At 37.8% G+C, this 21105-nt stretch overlaps 1 protein-coding gene across 1 annotated transcript; it reads left to right on the top strand.

Moving 5' to 3' along the window:
* The first annotated feature begins 14860 nt into the window (after positions 1-14860).
* On the top strand, positions 14861-19560 carry LOC127098558 (bifunctional TH2 protein, mitochondrial). Its single transcript, XM_051037174.1, has 6 exons — positions 14861-15329; positions 16204-16312; positions 16991-17281; positions 17421-17832; positions 17940-18206; positions 18681-19560. Exons 1-6 carry the CDS (start codon positions 15004-15006, stop codon positions 19091-19093), a joined length of 1818 nt encoding a protein of 605 aa, XP_050893131.1. The 5' UTR covers positions 14861-15003; the 3' UTR covers positions 19094-19560.
* The last annotated feature ends 1545 nt before the right edge of the window (positions 19561-21105 follow it).

The following is a 21105-nucleotide window of genomic DNA, read 5'->3' as shown; positions in this document are numbered from 1 at the left end:
CATTAACATAATATAGTCCACTGCATAACATTGCATTGTCCATTTGCCCAAGTGCAAGTTCAGCTGACAAGTTAGGTCAAATTGGTCAGGAGATCAGTCAATCAAGCAAGCAAGGGCAATTTTCATTGAGCCAAGGCCCTAGGGTTGGTCCAACATGTTCACATGACCTAGGGGTCCTTTTGAAGTGTTTTGGTCAAGGTTTGATTGCTCAGAAGTCATCAATCATGGCTCAGTTCACCAGAAACCCTAAAAAGTCAACTGTTGGTCAACTGTGCATTTGATCAGGGATTTGAAGGTGGGAATTGGTTTGAGAGGCTCATTCATGTCCATATAAGCCTCATATAACATGTCAAACACCATCATGGAAGAATTTGAAGCCAGACAAGAAATTTCCAAAAATAGAAAGTTGACCTGTAATTGGAATTTGCCAAAAATGGAAAGTCTTGATCCTCATACTTACATCATGATACAAGCTTCAAATGAATTTTTGCCCAACATGAAAGTTGAAGATCTTGTTCTCCCATTTCCAAAAAGTCCAAGAACACTCAATTCCCATGTATGGTTGGCAAGTTATGATCAAATCATTCTCCAAAATTTTTGAACTTCAAAAGGCCATATCTCTCAAACCATTTGGCCAAATTGGGTGGGGTTTTTTGCAACAAGTCACATTTGATCTCCTCTTTCCAAATATGTCATCATTATTCACCAAAACTTCACCAATCAAAATGGCATTTTTTAACTTACTTGAATTAATTTCAAGTGAGGGTGAAATTTGACTTTTTGAAATAACCATTTTTAATCATTTTGGCCATTTGGAATAGTTCAGAAATTGCATTTGGAGCATGTTACAAGCCCATTTTCGAGCTGCAGCCCCTTACACCCATCACCAACTTGGTTGCAAATTAGCAAAAACACAAAAATGACCAATTGCCAATTACCAAGTTAATTAATCAGGCTTAGCATGTTAAACAACACATATATATCATTTTTTCTGCTCAAAGGAAGCCCTAGCAGCCATTTTGCACACAGAATTCTCACTCTCTCAAAATCTCCATCTTTCCATCTTTGAATTTTTGTGGAAAAAATCGTGAAGCACTTGACATTGCCTTGCTTGCTACATCATATACCCACCATTTGGAGCTGATTTCAAGCCTCGAATCTCAACTGGAAACCACTTTCATGGACTGTTGTTGCTGAGCTCCATTAATGGCAGAAGTTGATTAGAGCCAAACCAAGCTTTCCTGAGCCAAACCCTCTTCATCGTTCATCATTTGGAGGTCTGTAGAGTAGCTGTTTCAGCAAGACATCATCAAAACACAACTGTTTCATCATTTGCTCCAGAATCAAGTAAGAATTCGACTTCTTTTTTCTCTAAATCATGCTATGCCATGTGTAGATCTCCTTGCCCTGGTCACAATGAGCTTTGAATGGTTGAAAATGGTTGAGTAGTTTAGGAGAAATCTAAGTTTCAAGTTTGATGATGCATATATTTTGGCTCGATTCTTGTTATTTAGATTGTTTTAGTGAAAATGGATGGTGGATTTGTAATGCTGAATGTTTGCTGGTCATTTTGGTATACCTAATTTCAATTTCTGGAAAAATTTTGTTTGAATCGAATTGGAAGGGATGAATGTTGTTCGCTGTTCATTTGAAAACCCTAGAATATGCATGAATTCCCAGATTTCTGTCTTCACGTGCCTTGCATGCTACTGTAGCTCATAATAGCCAATCAACTTATTTCGTTTCTGTGTCCAAAACGCGGAGTTTTGTTTAGTTGTCCTGGTAATTTCAAAAATGCCATCAGCGTGGCACATGTCCCATTAAAATATGTTGGTTTTCAATAATTATTTCATCTTTGTATGCCTAACTTGCAAAAATCATAAGTCCATCATTTTTAATCCAAATTTCATGATAATTTTTGCATTGTGTTCATCTGGATCTCTAGTATTTAATCATGATTTTTCCAGAATTTTTGGATAAGTGGATTTTAACTGGTATTAGGGTTTTGATCATGTGCTCATATTTTGTACCTTTTGCCAAAACATTTGTGAAATGATGATGCATTATCCAATGGCCTTGAAATTTTTTGTGCTTAAACTAGATACATTCATGGTGATTTTGGTATAGAGTTTATGAATTTATCATCTCTGGTCATTGAGTTATGATTTTTTGAAGTAGGGTGTGACAATTTGTGTCACACCATTGATGTGCAACTTGATGATTTTCAATACCATGCCTCTGGACCTCAAATTGGATTGAATTTTTGCATGAATGTATTTGAGTATGCCTAGTTTACATGTGATTTTTCTTAGAATTATTTGTGGCATTTCCTAATTGATTGAGGTTTTTCTCCCCTGTTTGGTCTTATGTTGACTTTTTGTGATACATGTTCCCATTTCATTTGTGAAATTCTCATACTTTATTAGATGGACATGAAATTTGATATGTGATTACTAGACATCCTAAACTTTGCCATGGTTTTGGTCCCATTCATTTCTCATATGCTATCACTGTTTTATGAATTATTCAAGTTGGTGCATGTTTGGTTGACTTCTTTGAGTATGCTTGAACTTGCCTTGCCTTTCTGATTTTCATTGACCAACTTCCTTTGATCCAAATGAGATGAAATTTGATATGCATATCATGTTATGGATTATGTTTGAGCATGAATTATTTGATGATTTTTGGAATTGTTTATGATTGGTTTTGAGTTGAGTCTTGCTGTTGACTTCTATGAGCTTCCATATGCCATGCTTTGACTTCTTTTGCTTATAAAATGATGATGATGAATGATATGATTGTGAAACCAATTGAGTTTGTTTCTTGATTGTTTGAACTTGATTTTGGACACTTGCCACTTGCTGTTTTGACTTTCTTATCTCTTTTTGACCCTAGGCTTGTCCTAGTGGTCTTGTTGCTCATGTTTAAGCTTGTTGTTTCAGGTTAAGCAACAAATGCTTCAAAGAGATTAATACCAGTTGCTTGAGTTTGATGTTTTATCATGGACTAACTTATGTGTTTTGTAGGTTGTTTAGCTCACTTGCTTTGAGCTTGTGCTTTGCACAACTGATTGACTGTATTATCTGTTTGGTTTATGTTGTTTGTTCTAACTTTGTGTCTGATATACTAACTGTGCTTGACTGATTTCAGGTACTTTAGTTGCTTTTAGTTCCTTGTGAACTTTGCTTTGCTTTGCTTGATAAGCAATTTGCATTGAGGTATAATTCCTTACTCCATGTAGTCTGGAAGACCTGGCCTGTTACTTGGCCAGGCAACTGTCTGAAGTCCTCCTTAAGAGGCAATGCTTGTGTGTGTTTACATTTGTCCCAAGCAGGAAAAGTCCTTTAAATAAGGCAATTGGTGGATATAAGAGATATGTAGTCTATCTCCCACTATTCTGTGAGTCTTCTCCTTGCTCCCATGACATGGTTGTAGCATTGAGATCCTAACCCAAGATCTATCGAGTCAATAATCTGTGGAGAGAGTTCCAACTTTCTGAACTCCCACACCTTCTGATATTCAAATGCTCTCCCTGACCAGGGATAAGAGCAATGAGGCACACCCCTCATCTCCTTTCATCTGCTTCACCTTGGCTCTCAATGTCAAGGTTAAGAGCAACATTTACCCAGTTCCAGAGGTTTGTTTGTTGAGGTTGATATGACCCCTCGACTAAAACCTAGCCTTGTTTGAGCCCCTTGCTTGTGTATAGTGTGGGCTACCTGTGCTTGTATGTTTGTTTGACTTGCTTCCTGTGCGAGTTAGGGTTAGTTTAGACTTGCTTCTTGTGCAAGTTAGGTTTTGCTTGGCTTGCTTCCTGTGCAAGTTAAGTGTGTGTGTGGCTTGCTTCCTGTGCAAGTCATGATTAGGATAGGCTGGCTCCCTGTGCCAGTTAGCTAGAAACCTTAACTTAGGGATGATTTGCATGATAACATCTAGGCTCGAGTCGTAGTCTCCCTAGTTGTGTCTCCCTCTGTTATCTGGTTAGGCTAGTCTTTCTCCCCTCTGTAGGGGAACTACATCGCCCTGATCCTCGTTCCAGACGAGGTATGTAGGCAGGAGACCGTGCGAGGTCTCTCCGGGCACCTTTTTTTCTTTTTGTGTGTGTTGTTTGACGATTGCTAGGCTCGAGTTCCCGACTCCTTAGCAATTTGTTGTCTGTTTGTTCTTGTTGTGTGCTTGGAAGCCGGTATAAGTCCATCGAGTGGCATCTGGGTTCCAGTGTGCGTGTGTTGGTTTGGATGCTGATGTAAGTCCAGTGATTGGCATTCGGGCTCCACGTTTGCCTTTCCCGTGTTTGTTTGTGTGCGTGTTAGCCGAGCTACGAATGCTCTGATTCTCCTTCGTCCAAAGGAGATACGTATGCATAGGATGCGATATCCTAGCGAGCATGTGTCGTTTCCCCAGTCCGAACTACTTCGACTCTGATGTCTATGCTTGATAGACTAAGTAGGCCCAGGATCCGATATCCTGCCGAGTCAGTCTTATTTGTTTTCCTGTGTCTCTTTCAGCCAGTGTGTGTGTGTGGTGTTTGTTTTAGCAACCTTTTCTTTTCTTAGAGCGTGGATCCCGTCGAGTACGACGGACGTGAGGGGTGCTAATACCTTCCCCTTGCGTAACCGACTCCCTTACCCTTTCTCTGTGGTCGCGAGACCATGTCTTTTCCAGGTTTACTCTGAGCGTTTCCTTTCCCTCTTTTGGGATAAATAACGCGCAGTGGCGGCTCTGTTGTCCTGTTTTCCCGCCGGTTTTTTCGCGTAACGCGACACCTATAATGAGTGATGTTGTTAAAAAGGAAGTTCTTAAGTTACTTGAGGCAGGTATAATCTATCAGATCTCGGATAGTAAGTGGGTGAGCCCTGTGCATGTAGTACCTAAAAAGGGAGGCATCACAGTCGTGCAAAACGATAAAGGTGAACATGTAGCAAAACGTTTAGAAGGAGGATGGCGGATGTGTATAGATTATAGAAAATTAAATAAAGCAACCAGGAAGGATCATTTCCCTTTACCATTTATAGACCAGATGTTGGAGCGTCTAGCCAGACACTCTTACTTCTGCTATCTAGATGGATACTCTGGATTCTTCCAAATACCTATCCACCCCGAAGATCAAGAAAAAACTACCTTTACATGCCCTTATGGAACTTTTGCCTACAGACGAATGCCATTCGGCCTCTGTAATCCCCAACCACTTTCCAACGCTGCATGATGTCAATCTTTGTAGATTACCTAGATGGTATCATGGAAGTGTTTATGGATGATTTCTTGGTCTGCGCATTTGATTTCCATAATTGCCTTGCTAACCTTGAGAAAATCCTGGAGAGATGCGTGGAGGTGAACCTCGTGCTAAACTGGGAAAAGTGTCATTTCATGGTGACCGAAGGAATTGTTTTGGGACATATAGTTTCCGAAAAAGGTATAGAGGTAGATAGAGCTAAAATAGAAGTTATAGAAAACCTAAAACCACCAAAAACCATCAGAGAAGTCCGAAGCTTTCTTGGACACGCTGGATTCTACCGACGTTTTATTAAGGACTTCTCCAAAATAACTAAACCTTTAACTGGACTTTTAATGAAAGATGTCGAATTCATTTTTGATGAGAAATGTAATGACACATTTAATCTTTTAAAGCAAGCATTAGTATCTGCACCCATTATGAAACCACCTGATTGGTCAGAACCTTTTGAGATAATGTGCGATGCTAGTGATTATGCAGTTGGAGCCGCTCTAGGACAAAGGAAAGATAAAAAATTACATGCCATTTATTATGCCAGTAGAACCCTAGACGCTGCCCAACTTAACTACGCAACAACTGAAAAAGAATTACTCGCTGTAGTTTTCGCTATAGACAAATTTAGATCTTATCTAGTAGAAGCAAAAATTATAGTTTACACCGATCATGCTGCCATTCGTTACCTATTAAGTAAAAAAGATGCCAAGCCCAGGTTACTCCGATGGATTCTATTACTACAAGAGTTTGATTTAGATATAAGAGATAAAAAAGGCACTGAAAATGTAATAGCCGATCACCTTTCTAGGCTAGAACATCTAAAACCAGACTTAGTACCCATAAATGATGATTTCGCCTATGATAGACTGATAGCTAGACTAGAAACCATTGAAGATAATAACCTAGGCCCTGATGAGCACTCCCAAAATTCCTTAGCAATAAGTAGCGTACCCTGGTATGCAGACTTCATTAATTACCTGACTGCTGATATTGTACCCCCTGATCTTGACTACCACCGCAAGAAGAAATTCTTCCACGATGTGTGAAACTTCTATTGGGACGAACCGCTCCTTTTCAAAAGGGGTAAAGATGGTATTTTTCGCCGTTGCGTTCCGGAAGAAGAGGTAAATAGTATTATCAAGCATTGTCATTCTTCACCTTATGATGGACATGCGAGCACCTCTAAGACATACGCCAAGATTCTTCAAGCTGGTCTATTCTGGCCTACCATGTGGCGTGATGTCTATGCTTGCATTGTCAAATGTGATAGATGCCAACGCACTGAAAACATTTCATGACGTGATGAAATGCCTCTAAGAAACATTCAGGAAGTAGAACTCTTCGACGTATGAGGTATAGATTTCATGGGACCTTTCCCACCATCCTTAGGAAACAGGTATATCTTAGTAGTTGTAGACTATGTGTCTAAGTGGATTGAAACTATAACTGCTCCCACAAACGACACTAGGGTAGTGATCAAACTATTTAAAAACTATATATTCCCTAGATTTGGAACGCCATGTTTAGTCATAAGCGATGGAGGATCACACTTCATATCAAGGATATTTGACAAACTTTTAAGAAAATATGGAGTTAGGCATAGAGTAGCAACACCATACCATCCACAAACTAGTGGCCAAGTAGAAGTATCCAATAGGGAGATAAAACAAATCCTAGAGAAAACTGTTTCTATTTCTAGGAGAGACTGGTCTCAGAAGCTTCAAGAAGCACTATGGCCCTATAGAGCCGCTTTCAAAACCCCTATAGGAACTACTCCTTACCAACTAGTCTATGGAAAATCCTGTCACTTACCGTTCGAATTAGAGCATAAGGCCTATTGGGCCATTAAAACTTTGAATTTAGACTACCTAGCCGCTGGAGAAAAGCGTACCCTTGACATTCATAAACTAGAAGAACTTAGGCAATCTGCCTACGAGAATGCAAAAATATACAAAGAGAGAACAAAAGCCTATCACGACAAAAGAATAGTAAAGAAAAACTTCAATATAGGCGATCTTGTTCTCCTTTTCAACTCTAGGTTACGACTCTTCCCTGGAAAGTTATGCTCAAGATGGACTGGCCCCTTCAAAGTATCCAAGATTCTGAGATCCGGAGCCGTAGAAATCAAGAACGAAACCTGTAGTCCATTCATTGTAAACGGACAAAGACTGAAGCTCTACGAAGGAGGAGACATTCCAGCATACTACTCAAGCCACACTCTGATTGATCCACCAATTCCTACTACTACAGGTGTATAAATTCTAATTGTCAAGCTAACGACGTTAAACAAGCGCTGCGTGGGAGGCAACCCATGGTTTTTCATTTTAATTTTTCGCATTTATTTTATTTTATTTTATTTTATCATATTTTTCATCGAGACTAAAAATTTGAATGGTTTGTATTTTCAGGATCACTTTCCTAACTTTTACAGGATGCAAGATTTCGACGATATGCACGTGGCCTATAGAGATAATGCTCAGAGAGAGCGCTACATCACTCTCTATCAGCGCCCTATGGCGCCACACGTTTTCCTGACCAGCACTGTATGGAGGCACTGGGCATTGAACCGAGTATCTGATTCCTTAGCCACCAGCTTCATTGGGACGAGTTTGCTGACGACTTGAGTAACACCTACAGGAACCTGACATTGGAGTTCCTGAGTTCATTCGACTATGACCCATACTCTGGACCAGATGGGTATGCTGTTTTCAGGCTCTTTGGAGTTGAGTACTCTTTCAGCCAGAAAGAGTTCGGTGACCTATTGGGTTTCCAGACCACTCCTGATGCTATCCCGGAGACACCTATGGGATATTTTCTGGGTAAGGAGGTGGAGAAGTTTTGGAGTGATATATCAGGTGGTGGAAGCCAGGATCCGTCTACGCAGTTGTCTCATGTTATACATAACCCTGCCTTTAGATACTTCCAGATGATATTGGCACATTCTTTCCTAGGAAGACCGGATGCTGAGACATTACTGAGTGAAGAGGAGATCTTCCTACTATTTTGTGCATCCCAGTATCGCCCAGTAGCATGTGGGAACTTTTTGTTATGTGGTCTCAACGGTGTCTCCAGATCTACCGAAGGAGTCATCCATGTGGGCGGGATCATTACACAGATTGTTGTCGCTTTAGGTCTATCTCGCGAGCTGTTACATCTCTGAACCTACTATGGGTACACTACCATGAACATCGACTTCTGTTTGACCAGAGGGTTGATGAGGAGAGCCTCTTTCCACCCTTGTCAGTTTCGATTGCTAGTCGACAGCGAGGCTATTCATTATTTCACACTGTCTGATCCTATGATGACCAGTGTGCATGATCCAACAAATTGGAGTTATGCTCTGGAGGGCCAGGGAGAGACCATCGAGGAGCCGAGATCACCACCAATTTCTGAGTACACGCCTACACCACCTTCTCCCAGGATCACTGTTTTCTCTAACAATCTATCATTGCAGACCCCAGACATCCGCACCCAGACTGCAGAGTGTCGTAGAGAGACTGCAGAGCTTAGATAGGAGGTGGCTGACCTCATTTTACATATGGGAGTATCTGATCTCACCCACGCTACCGAAGCCGACTGTTTATATCAGGAGATCGCAGAGCTCAGGCAGGAGGTAGCCATGCCTCGTGGATCCACTCAGGAAGACGACATCCCTACTATATGATCTCACCATTTCATCTTATTTTATCTCTTTTTTATATTTCTCGTATTTACATAACTCATTTTATATCATCGCATTTGGAATATTATATAAACTATTTCTATACATTGATATTTCTACTTTTAATATATATATATATATATATAATATATATATATATATATATATATATATATATATATATATATATATATATGTCTTATGTTTGTTTTATCTGTATTTTTTATTTTAGTTGTTTATTTATTTATTAGTCTAATATTTAAATTTTGTTTTATTTTTACTTTTATAAAATTATGCAAGCCAATGATACTAGGAAAATTACAAGACAAATGCTATCAGGACCCCTCAAGCCAAAAGACAAAGAGAAGCCTAAGCCAAAGGACCAAAATCCGGCCCAACCAGATTTTGCCTTGTGGCGCCCGCCATAGACCCTGTGGCGCCCGCCATAACGTCTGTAAAAGCTCGGGGCAGACTCCCTTTCTTCACCATTTTCACACCTTACAACATTCCAAACCCAGTTTTCACCTTGCAAAAACGTCCTTGAACCCACAAAAAGCTCACACCTTTCTCATCCTCACACCATACAAATCATTATCCCGATTTCCATTTTCATTTTCATCCGTCGGATTTCATAAAAATCCAACCTTTTCACATTCCACTTCATCTTCTTCGTCACATTTCAAGAGCTACACAATGGAGTTTAATGGATTCATTCTTCAAGGAGGGAAACCGGGAGATAGGCAAAGGAAAATCATCAAACGGTTGCAAAATCGGGAGATCCTCCCGACAAGGTATGTTGACGAAAACTGTCTCTACACTTTAGGTATCTATCATAGCATATTTCATTTATTAAATAATTTAGGTTTGCATAATTTCTATTCAAACAAAGAACCTACCTATGAGCGATTGACAATCAAATTTTTGAGTTCTTTAATCTATATTGTCAATCCTAACACTGCTAGCACAGTTGGTACTGTCAGATTTAGAATGTTTGCTGTTGAATATGAATTCAGTATCGACGAACTAGCAGGCTTGTTAGGAATCCCTCATGGGGATGGTGCTATTTGTGAGGCCCCTTTGGATTCGGATTGGTTAGTTGAGGTGTTCTCCTTCTGGCAGAGATTGTCAAACACTTCCATAAATTCTTTTGAGGGAGTTCTTGCCTCGACTATCCATAACCCGACCATCAGAGTTTTTAGATATCTGTTGGCATGTACTATTTTTTGGCCGGGAGAATCCAAATAAGGTTAATGCTAGAGAGCTTATATTTTTGCAAGGAAGTCTCACAAATAGGCGAATTAAATCTGGTCCCGTTCATGCTTGTTCATATGACTTTAACTTTAAATAAAGCGGGACCAATTTCTTTCGGAGGATTGATTACGTCTATTGCTTGAGCGCTTAACCTGAACAATGAGATAGCTACCCTAGACCCCTTACCTCCTCGCACAATTAACCTAAAATTTCTGAGAGACATGAAATTGTACCGATTGAGAAGAGAAATAGGCTATGTGCTTATGGTTCATGGTGTAGCTATCCCATCTGTTGTTTTACCATGCACTAGACGTACAGATGTACGAGATGAAAGGAACTGGACCTACGCTTTAGATGCTCCACCCGTTTTGAATCCTCTTCCTCCTAACATTCATGATGAGGCGGGACATGACACTGATGATGAATATGATCGGAGAGAGAGGTCTCCCGTACCCCATGCGTCCCCCATCACACTTCACCACCACACACTGCACCATCTTCTTCTTCTGCAGGTACCGCTCCTGGCTTTTATATTACAAAGGAGATGTGGCGTGACCACATGGCTAGAGAGCAAATGCGTGATGACCTACTCTCTACCATCCAACAATAACTGGAGAATAACATGAGCTTCATGCAAGAATCGCAGCGGAGGACATACAGGTCCTATGACACTGTTTTACAGTCCCTACAAACGATTACAAATACGCAAGCCCGTCAGCAACAATACCACCAGCAACACATTGCACTCATAGAAAACACTCAAGGTTCCATTTTGGGTAACCTTCGAGAGGTGAGGACTGCTCAGGATGCCTTGCAGGCGAGGATGGATCAGAGAGACCGTCGTCGTACCCGATCCCGTCGTCCACCTCAGGATGGCGAGGGCACCAGTGGTCAGCAGTAGGTTGTCAGGTAACTCTTCCCTTATCTTACTTCGAAACATTGGGGACAATGTTCGATTTAAGTGTGGGAGGAGACTCTATCGTCTTTTCTTTATCGCTTTTCTTTGCTGTTTTTAGATAGTTTGTTTATTTTTATTGCCTTTTAGTTGTTTATTTTGCTTTTAGTTTAAGTGTCTTAGATAATGCATGAGTCTGACGAGTCACCAAATATAGTGTATCTTTAGTACAGTCTAAACTCCCCATACCTTTAGCCCCACCAAATTTTTTTTGCAAAAGAAAACAGTGTTATTCCGAAAGTTTTCAGGTTTTAAAGACAGGTTTTGAGTAAGGATGCGGTGACTTGGGAGAACTTTGCGAAACATCAGTATCTGTTTTAGCACCATAAGCTTCGTAAATATAGGAATCATTCCCGAAACCCCATATACCATGGCCTTAATCATCATTTCAATATAAGTCCTCAGTAGTTTATCTCAGCAGTCATCTCCGGCCTACGCATCCTCTACGTAGGGGACCGATGCAAATAAGTGAATGATCCAGCAAAACAAAAAAAGAAGAAGCAAAAAAGCAACTTCGGTATAGGTGACCCTCACAAAGTCATTTAAACCAAAGAATTATAAAAATTTGCTACAAAAAGAAAAAAAAACTTATCCGCTGTTAGTTGGTTCAGAGGTATCTGGCACTGAACTCGGTAGGGCGGATTAGGATCCGATCCTCCACAACTACAGTTGGGTCAAATAAAAGGGTTTACACAAATTTATGTGCCAGAAACCCCATGTTTAGGTCATAATCACTAACAGGTCACTCTACTATGAAGCATGTACGGACAACAGGCTTAATGTGATTGCGTCTGAATGAAAAGGACACAAAAAGAGATGAAGAGGCGGGCCTAGGTATTGTGGGATAATATGGATTGGTTAATATATGAATGAAGTTTATGTCCGTATTTGCAGATTAGTGTCATCATGATACCCTTAGTTCACTCAGTTAGTACATATCACTGCATCCCGACTTGAACTTAGAAATCTTTTAACCTGAAGCACTCGTTTACACCGGTTTTTCTTTTATGAGCTTTTTAATGTTTTGCTTGAGGACAAGCAAATGTTTAAGTGTGGGAGAGTTTGATAACACTGAAATTCACCGTATTTTCGACTCCGATTTCGCATGCATTTTAGTAGTTTTATTGTCAATTTGTTGTGTTATTACTACGTTTCTCTTTGTTTTCAGGTTTTTACTTTAATCGGAGCCCCGATCGAGAAAAGGAGTGAAAAAGAGCTAAAAACCCTAAAATTCAGCATTTTGTACTTGTGGCTCGCACTGTGGCTGGCGCCATAGACCCTGCCATGACGTGTCCTAGCTCAACTTCCCTCAACTGCCACGTTTTCCACTACTTCCACTAAGGCGCCTCAAATTGGCCTTGTGGCGGGCGCCATGGCCTTGTGGCGGGCGCCACAAGAGGAAAAGTTTTCCCTCCCATTTTCAAGTTGAAGGGCATCCTTGTTATTTCCATCATTTTACTCTCCTATAAATAGAGACTCGAAATCACTTTTTCAATCATCCAAACTTAGAGCAGAGGCAAACTCATAGCAAAAATTGTCTCACTTAGGCATATATTCAGTATTTTAAAGTGGTAATCGCTTCGCATTGGGGTGTTACCACAATTGTGTAATCGAGTTTTGTGATTGAGTCTGTAATCGAGTTTGGAGCACTTTGGAAGAAAGTTAATCCTGCCGCCATTTTCATTTCCGCTTTGCATTTTATTCAACCCTCCAATTGGAGCAGGTTTTTATTACTTTGCCTTTATCTATCTTATTTTCCCGCACTCGTTTTACTTTATTTATTTCCCGCACTCGCTTTACTTTATTTATTTCCGGCACTCGGTTTACTTTATTTATTTCCGGCACTCGCTTTACTTTATTTATTTCCCGCACTCGCTTTACTTTTATTTATTTTCCGCACTCGCACTACTTTTATTTACTTTCCGCACTCACACTACTTTTATTTATTTTCCGCACTCGCACTACTTTTATTTACTTTAATGCACTTTTACTTTACCATGTCTAACTAAATCTATAAGGTTAGAATGTAAGGATCGTAATTGAACCGATAATCCGTACAATTATTCATAGAAACACTTAAGGGCTATTTTAACTTTCAACTTAAGTTTTCCTGCACTTCAATTTCCGTTGGGTAAGATCGAAAGCCGTCCAACGTCTATTTAAACTTAATTGTTTTTAATTATTTCAAAAACACCGAAAGCGCTTTGTTTAGTTCATTAGGATTATTAATTTAAGAAGAAAAGAGATTTTAAAACTATTTTCGGACGCGTTTATAAGTTTAGAGTCTGGTTCGTGAGAACCTCTTTTGGTTAAGAAATCCAGGTTAAAATACTTTTCAACTTAGTCAAGATACTATATTTCTTAAAAATAGGTTTACTACTCTAACGTAATGCGCGCCTTTTTATAAGTGACAATAGGAGGGTTTGATTAGGGAGTACAACTTGGTTCTGAATACGCGAAAGTGACAGTTCCCGTTAAATTGGTTCTTTTCAAAGTAGAAAACATTGCCTATAAGTAGTTCTATTAGCAAGTACTTGGATTATTAATTGATTATGTGAATTACATTTGACCCTGTCTTTATTAATTGAACTTTATTCAATACTTTACTTTTCATTGCACACTCTAAAAATACCTATTTCGATTACCTCTGATAAACACCATAACAATAGATAACGATAGATTGACACTTGGTCTCTGTGGATTCGACAATCTTTTATATTACTCTTATTCGTTCGTATACTTGCGAAAAGCACGCATCAATGACCAGCAACGCCTCCAAATGATTGCAGTTATTATGGATAACCTCATGGATTTGGTAAACCCATATGACGAGGTTTATACTAGATTATCTTGGGCTCCACACGTAGCCTGTGGGAAGCCTATTTAGACATCTTTTGTATATCATGTATTATTTGTATATTGCTAAGATATCTTCATCAAAACTTTTTATTATATGATATTTTAGATCTTCCATTGATGCAACATCAACATATTAACATTTGACAATGGATTACATAACTTAACAATAACTTAAAAAATGATAATAAATAAGAAAACCTATACACTATCATATGGTTCTGTACGTTTCATCATCTTAATTATGTCGTCGACGAACCTTGAAATCTTAACATCTAACTCGATCGACCCATTTGTTAACCTACGACGAAATGATCTTCACATATCCTTCACATCTTCATCGATCTTCAACTCAATAATATTGTATTTTACCCTCCCGTCAGTATCAATCCAATCTTCACGAAACTCGATCTTTTTCATTTTTTTTTATTTTTGATACGAGACAACAATTCTTTTAACTTAGACGTCAAGGCGACCTAAGATGTGGTGCCATCCGTCAGCTGTAACTTTATAGAAGGTGAAGCTCTGTTGAAGTAAACTTTTGCCTTAATCAAAAATTGAGAAAAAACATTTTTTGAGATGTTTTTTTATCAAACAACAGGTGACCCTTCTTTTTATACAGCTTTGCATCTACTCTGGACTATACAAAAACTGTCGGTACAATCATAATCTTTTAAAACTATCGGCAAAATCTTAAACATTTAAAATTTCAAACAAATACAATTATAAAAAATTTCACATAAGTTGAAATTTGCCATATAAAAAGATAAATTTTAAATTTCTGGAATCATTTACGACTTCCCGGTACATTGAAAATTTACAACAAGTTAAATCTCCCAAACTTAAGTTGGGCTTGGCCCAAATGAAAAGCCCGTGCGAAAGCCCAACAAATCAAAAGACCACCCAGCAGTTGCACCAGCAACACTCCTCTATTCTCTTTCTCATTCTTCTTCTTCTCCTCTCTCTCTCTCTGTAAATTCCAAGACTCACCAAGAAAGTGAACAACAGAGCTAGAGTGAGAGAATCATCGCCACCGTGTGTTTTATCCTCTCGATGCGCATGCGGTGGTTGCTCCCAAACCCTATCAAAACCCTTCCGAATTTCAACAACATCCGTTCAATCTCATTTCAAAGTTTCGTTCCTCACTCGCTTTCTTTCAGTTCAAGATCGTCGTTTAGAATCCGAATCCAAATGGCAGCTATTCATCACCATAGCGAAGCTGGACTTGCAAAGCGTTTCTGGATCAAGTTCAACCGTGAATCAATCTTTGCTCTGTTCACTCCTTTTGTCATCTCTTTAGCCTCCGGTAACTTGAAGACCGATTCCTTCCGTCATTATATCGCTCAAGATGTTCATTTTCTTCGTTCTTTTGCTAAAGCGTAAGTCTCTTTGATGATTGAAAATATTTTTATATGCTTATCTATTAGGTTTCATATTCTTTTCTTGTTTTGGTTGGTGAGAAAGTTTACACAAAAACAAAAAATAGATAGATAGATGAAATACATAAATGATGTTTGATTTTGATTCTTGATCTCTGTAGACAACTATATAGATATATTATCAATGTTATTAATTAGCTTAGCGGAATGAACAAATTGTTATTGTTCTGAGATACTCCATTTAGTTCAAGATATGGTCAAATTGCGGCTATAGCGGTGCGATAGATTTTGTTTAGCGAAATTTAACCGACTTCTATTTTCTGCTATCCGCGATTGACAAAGCACTAATTAGAATAGGTTTGTTTTCTTGGTTGGTGGAAGTGAATTGATCTATCGACGGAATCATGTGAACTTGGAGATTTTGGAAATGAGTGCAACTGATAGATCATGCTAATGAAATTTTGTTTTATGTCTGAGATACTCTATTTAGTACAAAATATGGTCTAATTGTGGATATAGCGGTGCTATAGATGCTGCCTAGCGAAATTTTAACCGACTTCTATTTTCTGTTGACAAAATACTAAATAGAGTATGTTTGTTTTCTTGGTTGGTGTAAGTGAATTGATCTCTCGACTAGAATCATTTGATTTTAAAATTAGTGTAATTGAACTTGGGGATTTTGGAAATGAGTGCAACTAAAAGATCATGCGTATGAAATTTTATTTTATGTCTGAGATACTCTATTTAGTACAAAATATGGGTCAAATTGCTGCTATCCCCTCTCCTTTTTTTAAGAGAAGATGAAACTAGTAAAAGGTTATGGTAAGTAACTTGACTGTTTAAGTTTATTCCTCGAATTATTATGATTTCATAGGTATGAATTGGCGGAAGAGTGTGCTGACGATGATGATGATAAGCTTGGACTATCTCAGTTGAGGAAGGAAGTCTTAGAGGAGCTGAAGCTGCACGACTCTCTGGTAAAGGTAAGATATTTTTATCGGTAACATGGGCCTGAATTGGGCCAGGGTTTTTCATCTTGTTTATTATATTTCTACCACAAATAAGATAAGACATTTTTCCTGGTAAAACGGGCCTGAGTTGGGCCAGGGCTTTTCATCTTGCTCATTATAATTCTACCATTTTTGTTTTTGAATTGTGATCTGAGTTATGAAGTATTATTCAAGGGAAGAAGACTATTGTCATAACTTTCAAGCTGTGAATGGGACAGGTCCCAAATGATATTTAGGGGTTGCATACTTATAGTAAATGAGATAAATTGTTTGCTAAATGCTTAATGGACTCCTTTTCAAATTTTGAAAAATTTGGAATATTTTTTATGCATAACAGTGAAGATTTATGTGGTTGGAGGAGTATGAATCTGAGGAAGATCCATTCCAGCGGAACAATGAAAGAGTACTGAACATTTATTTATCGAGAGGAAAAGTGGGTTTTGCCTAAATCCTATATGCTGTTGTTTTTGTCTCTTATAGTGTTGATTCCATGTTTAAGATGAAATCAATATTTTAAGTTTTAATGAACAAAATGTCTCATCTCATGCTTGCTTCATGAATTTTTCAAACAACACTACGTGCTTGTAATTTTCTCCCCATTTTCCACCCATACAGCTTATATTATTGTGGTTTTATGCTAATGGTGTATAGGAATGGGGATTGGACCTTGCCAAAGAGCACGGTATTAGCTCTGCAACAGTTAAGTATACAGACTTCCTGTTGGCTACTGCCTCTGGAAAGATTGAAGGATTGAAAAGTTCTGGGAAACTCGCAACACCATTTGAGAAAACCAAAATTGCTGCTTATACTTTAGGTGCCATGAGTCCTTGCATGAGGCTTTATGCCTATCTTGGTGAAAAGATCAAGAAACTTCCAGTCTCCAATGAAAGTACTCACCCGTATAGCAAATGGATTGACAACTATTCCTCTGATGGTTTCCAGGTTTGTTACATTGACAGTAGAGCCATACCGTATAGCCTTTGTGGTTGCTTGGATACTATTTTGAATCTTGGTCAAATATACATTTAGTCATGGTATTCTTGTTCCCCATCTACTCAGTTATTCTTATATTTGAATTTAGGCATCTGCTTTGCAAACCGAAGATTTGCTCGACAAACTAAGTATCTCCTTGACTGGCGAAGAACTCGACGTCATTGAAAAGCTTTATTATCAGGCAATGAAGCTTGAAATAGACTTCTTCACTGCTCAACCTCTCTTTCAGCCAACTATAGTACCATTGACTAAAGGACATCACCCTGAAAAAGACCATCTCATGATTTTTTCCGATTTTGATTTAACATGCACTGTTGTTGACTCATCTGCCATCTTGGCAGAAATTGCTATAGTGACAGCACCAAAATCTGACAATCAGTCTGAAGATCAAACAGCTCGAATGTTGTCTTCTGACCTCAGAAATACATGGGGTTTTCTATCCAAACAGTATACAGAAGAGTATGAGCAATGTATTGAAAGCATTATGCCGGCTGATAGATGTATGCTGTTCTTTTGTATTGTCTTTACTATGGTCTTAACTGCTTTAGGAAGAATGTCTGTTTTGCATAGATTTTGTTAATTTTCTTTGACCTTGTGTGATTTGCAGTGGAAGTTTTTGATTATAAAGGACTGTCTAAGGCACTTGAGCAACTCTCAAAATTCGAGAACTCAGCCAATAATAGGGTTGTCGAGTCAGGGGTTCTCAAGGGTATAAATATAGAAGATATAAAGCGCGCTGGAGAGCGTTTGATTCTTCAAGATGGTTGCACTGACTTTTTTAAGAAAGTTGTTAAGAATGAAAATTTGAATGCCAATGTGCATGTTCTTTCATACTGCTGGTGTGGTGACCTCATTAGGTCTGTTTTCTCTTCAGGTACATATTCTTTACCATAAGCTGTGATTTATTTCTCTATGATGATACTACATTATTATTTATTTTTAACTTTAGCTTGTAGAATCAAATAATAGGAATAGGATACTTCTATCTGAATCAATTGTGTCCTTTTCGCACTCTGAGTCATCCTAGACTTGGTGGGTGTATAAAAAACCTGTTTGGGGCTTGGATTATTGGTGAACACGTGTCTCCTTTCTCACCTTGGAGCTTTCCATATGATGTTTTTTGAAGTTCTGGTAGGAACAAGGCAGCTAGTTCTGATGTGACCTTATTTTGAGTTTTTAATCCATAGATTTGTCATGGATAGAATCTTTTAACTTGTTTCTACTCTACCCATGGTTGTTATAATGATGATATTTTAGTTGGTCAAATCTTTGCTATCAAATTGAGTGAAGTTGTCAATTGATGATATTTTAGTTTTATGTTGTCTTATAATAATTTTTTTTTGGCCAGCTGATTTAAATGAGATGGATATTCATGCTAATGAGTTCTGTTATGAGGGTTCTGTTTCCACTGGTGATATTGTTAAGAAAGTGGAGTCTCCCATTGACAAGGTCCAAGCTTTTCATAATATATTGAAAAGTCGGAACAATGACAAGAAGAAATTAACCATTTACATTGGAGATTCTGTGGGTGATTTACTCTGTCTACTTGAAGCAGATGTAGGAATTGTGGTTGGTTCAAGCTCAAGCCTTAGGACAATAGGGACACAGTTCGGTGTTTCATTTGTCCCGTTGTTTTCTGGCTTGGTTAAGAAACAGAAAGAATATAATGAAGGAAGCTCCTCCCATTGGAAGGGTTTATCTGGCATTCTTTACACAGTCTCTAGTTGGGCTGAAGTGCATGCTTTTGTTTTGGGTTGCTAGTGTTATTTTGTCTCATGCACCCAAATTCATGTTAGGTTAAAAGAAAGAAACATATATACAGTGCAATACAAATACACAAGCAGGTGGCTAATTTTATAAGTGGCCACAAATTTTTTGCTGTCTCTTATTTCTTTTTCAGGATGTTGCAATTCAGAGACACAGTGTCATTCTGATTAATGGATACACTGCAATTTCCTGGAATTTTTTCTAGTGCTTCTTTGAAGCATCTGGTTGCAAGTTATTGTTGATATCACCTTTCTCCTTAAATCTTGTCAGGAATGAGAAATTTCAGACAGCAATCTTTCAAATGCTTGTTAGATCAGGACACAATTCAGACTTTGAAGTGTTGTACTGGTAATTAGTAGCCTACTGCTGTTCCATAATTTTAAGGATTCAGCAGAAAGATCCTGTGTATTTTAGTTAACTCCTTGAAATGCTTATGAAAAAATGTTCATTATTTTGGGACACTTTTCATTCTTTTAAATGATTTTTGACAGCTTTATTAGTATAAATCAATGGTTCTAATCAAGTCCAGTAGATTATGGGACTTTTTTAAGACATGTTAAAGCTTTAGATCAGCTGACGGAGTTTTATGCATGTTCTGAACTTAGTATACATTAAAAAATTAATCATGATAAAAGGCTACACAGAAAATAATGGAATGGTACAAATGAATCAAAATGATAGAATGTGCAATAAAAATTATAAATTCATTAAGTTTCAACAATTTAGTGAGTGCTGAATACAAAGTGTTCTTTATTATGACAAAGTGTGTTAGTATAATTATAACTTCGTATTAATGCAGTATTCAAGGAGATAAGTTGATACGAAATAAAAAATTTGGTGGGAAAAGATGCAAAAGTAATTTTAGATATAGAATTAATTTTGAGGTGTTTGAAAATTCTAAAATAAAATGATTCTTTCTTTAGATTTGATTCTAATTGAAGCTAAAAATTTCTTTTTCCACTGCATCAAGTAAACCAGAACTTTATTTAATTGCTTGTTTGAATGAGGAGCATCAGCATGCTGCATGTAATATACGATCCGAGGGAAAGGTGAAAAGAACCCTATTTAGGGAGTGCAATAGAGAATCTGAGATCCATCTTCGTAGTTGTGGCATGTATGTTGTCCATTTTCTAGTCGCACTAATGGTGCCTCTAGTTTGTGATGATGACTATAATTTTATATTTACACGTGTTGAGTGCTCCATAGTTCAGTTGGATATAATGAGCAATTAACACTAGGCTCACAATAGAGGAAAAGGGAATTTTAAATATCACAATTTTTCTCAAAATTGCTATCTTTATTTTTTGGGGTTTTCATAGATTATTTCATTAAACCTAACTTTATTGGAGATACGGTCGGATAATAAATATAAAATTTCTTTTAGCTGTGATTTGAACCTTAACTAATCAAGATTAATTATATTCATTAAAAAAAAATTTGGTCGGCGACAATGTCCAAAAGGGGAAGCTCAATCATAAATTTAAAGTCACTCCACCAAAACATAGAAGATACATTATGTTCAATTATAATACAAAACATAGTTATTACAATCTCCCTAACAAAAATTGTCACTTCGATGTTAGCATAAATGAAATAAAGTATCTTTTTATAGTCGATGCATGCAATCAATAGATGACTATAATATAAAAAAAATTATCTTCTTTTTTACTAAAAGTTCTCTAATACTCTCTTTAATTTTATTTATTATTTTATAATGTATTTATCGTTCTTTATCTCTTCTCCTACAAAGAAAATGTTCATCAGTCCCTCTCTTCTGAATTAGGTCGAGGGCTTTAACAAACCAATAACTATCTTAAAAAATCTTACTTGTTTTTAGGTAAAAATTTGGTCATTTTATATAAGCAATTGTCGTCGGTATAAATTTTTTCAAGTTGTAATTGTTTGAAATCTAACATATCAAGTATCCAATGATATGCACTTAATCTTGAGTGAAAACTCAAATTCTTGTTCAAGTGGATTGCACTTTGACTATGACATATTTCTGT

This window comes from Lathyrus oleraceus, chromosome 6 (genome assembly GCF_024323335.1).
Source record: "Lathyrus oleraceus cultivar Zhongwan6 chromosome 6, CAAS_Psat_ZW6_1.0, whole genome shotgun sequence".
Lineage (NCBI taxonomy): Eukaryota > Viridiplantae > Streptophyta > Magnoliopsida > Fabales > Fabaceae > Lathyrus > Lathyrus oleraceus.
Note: the sequence above shows the minus strand (reverse complement) of the source record. Positions and strands in the feature narration are given on the sequence as shown.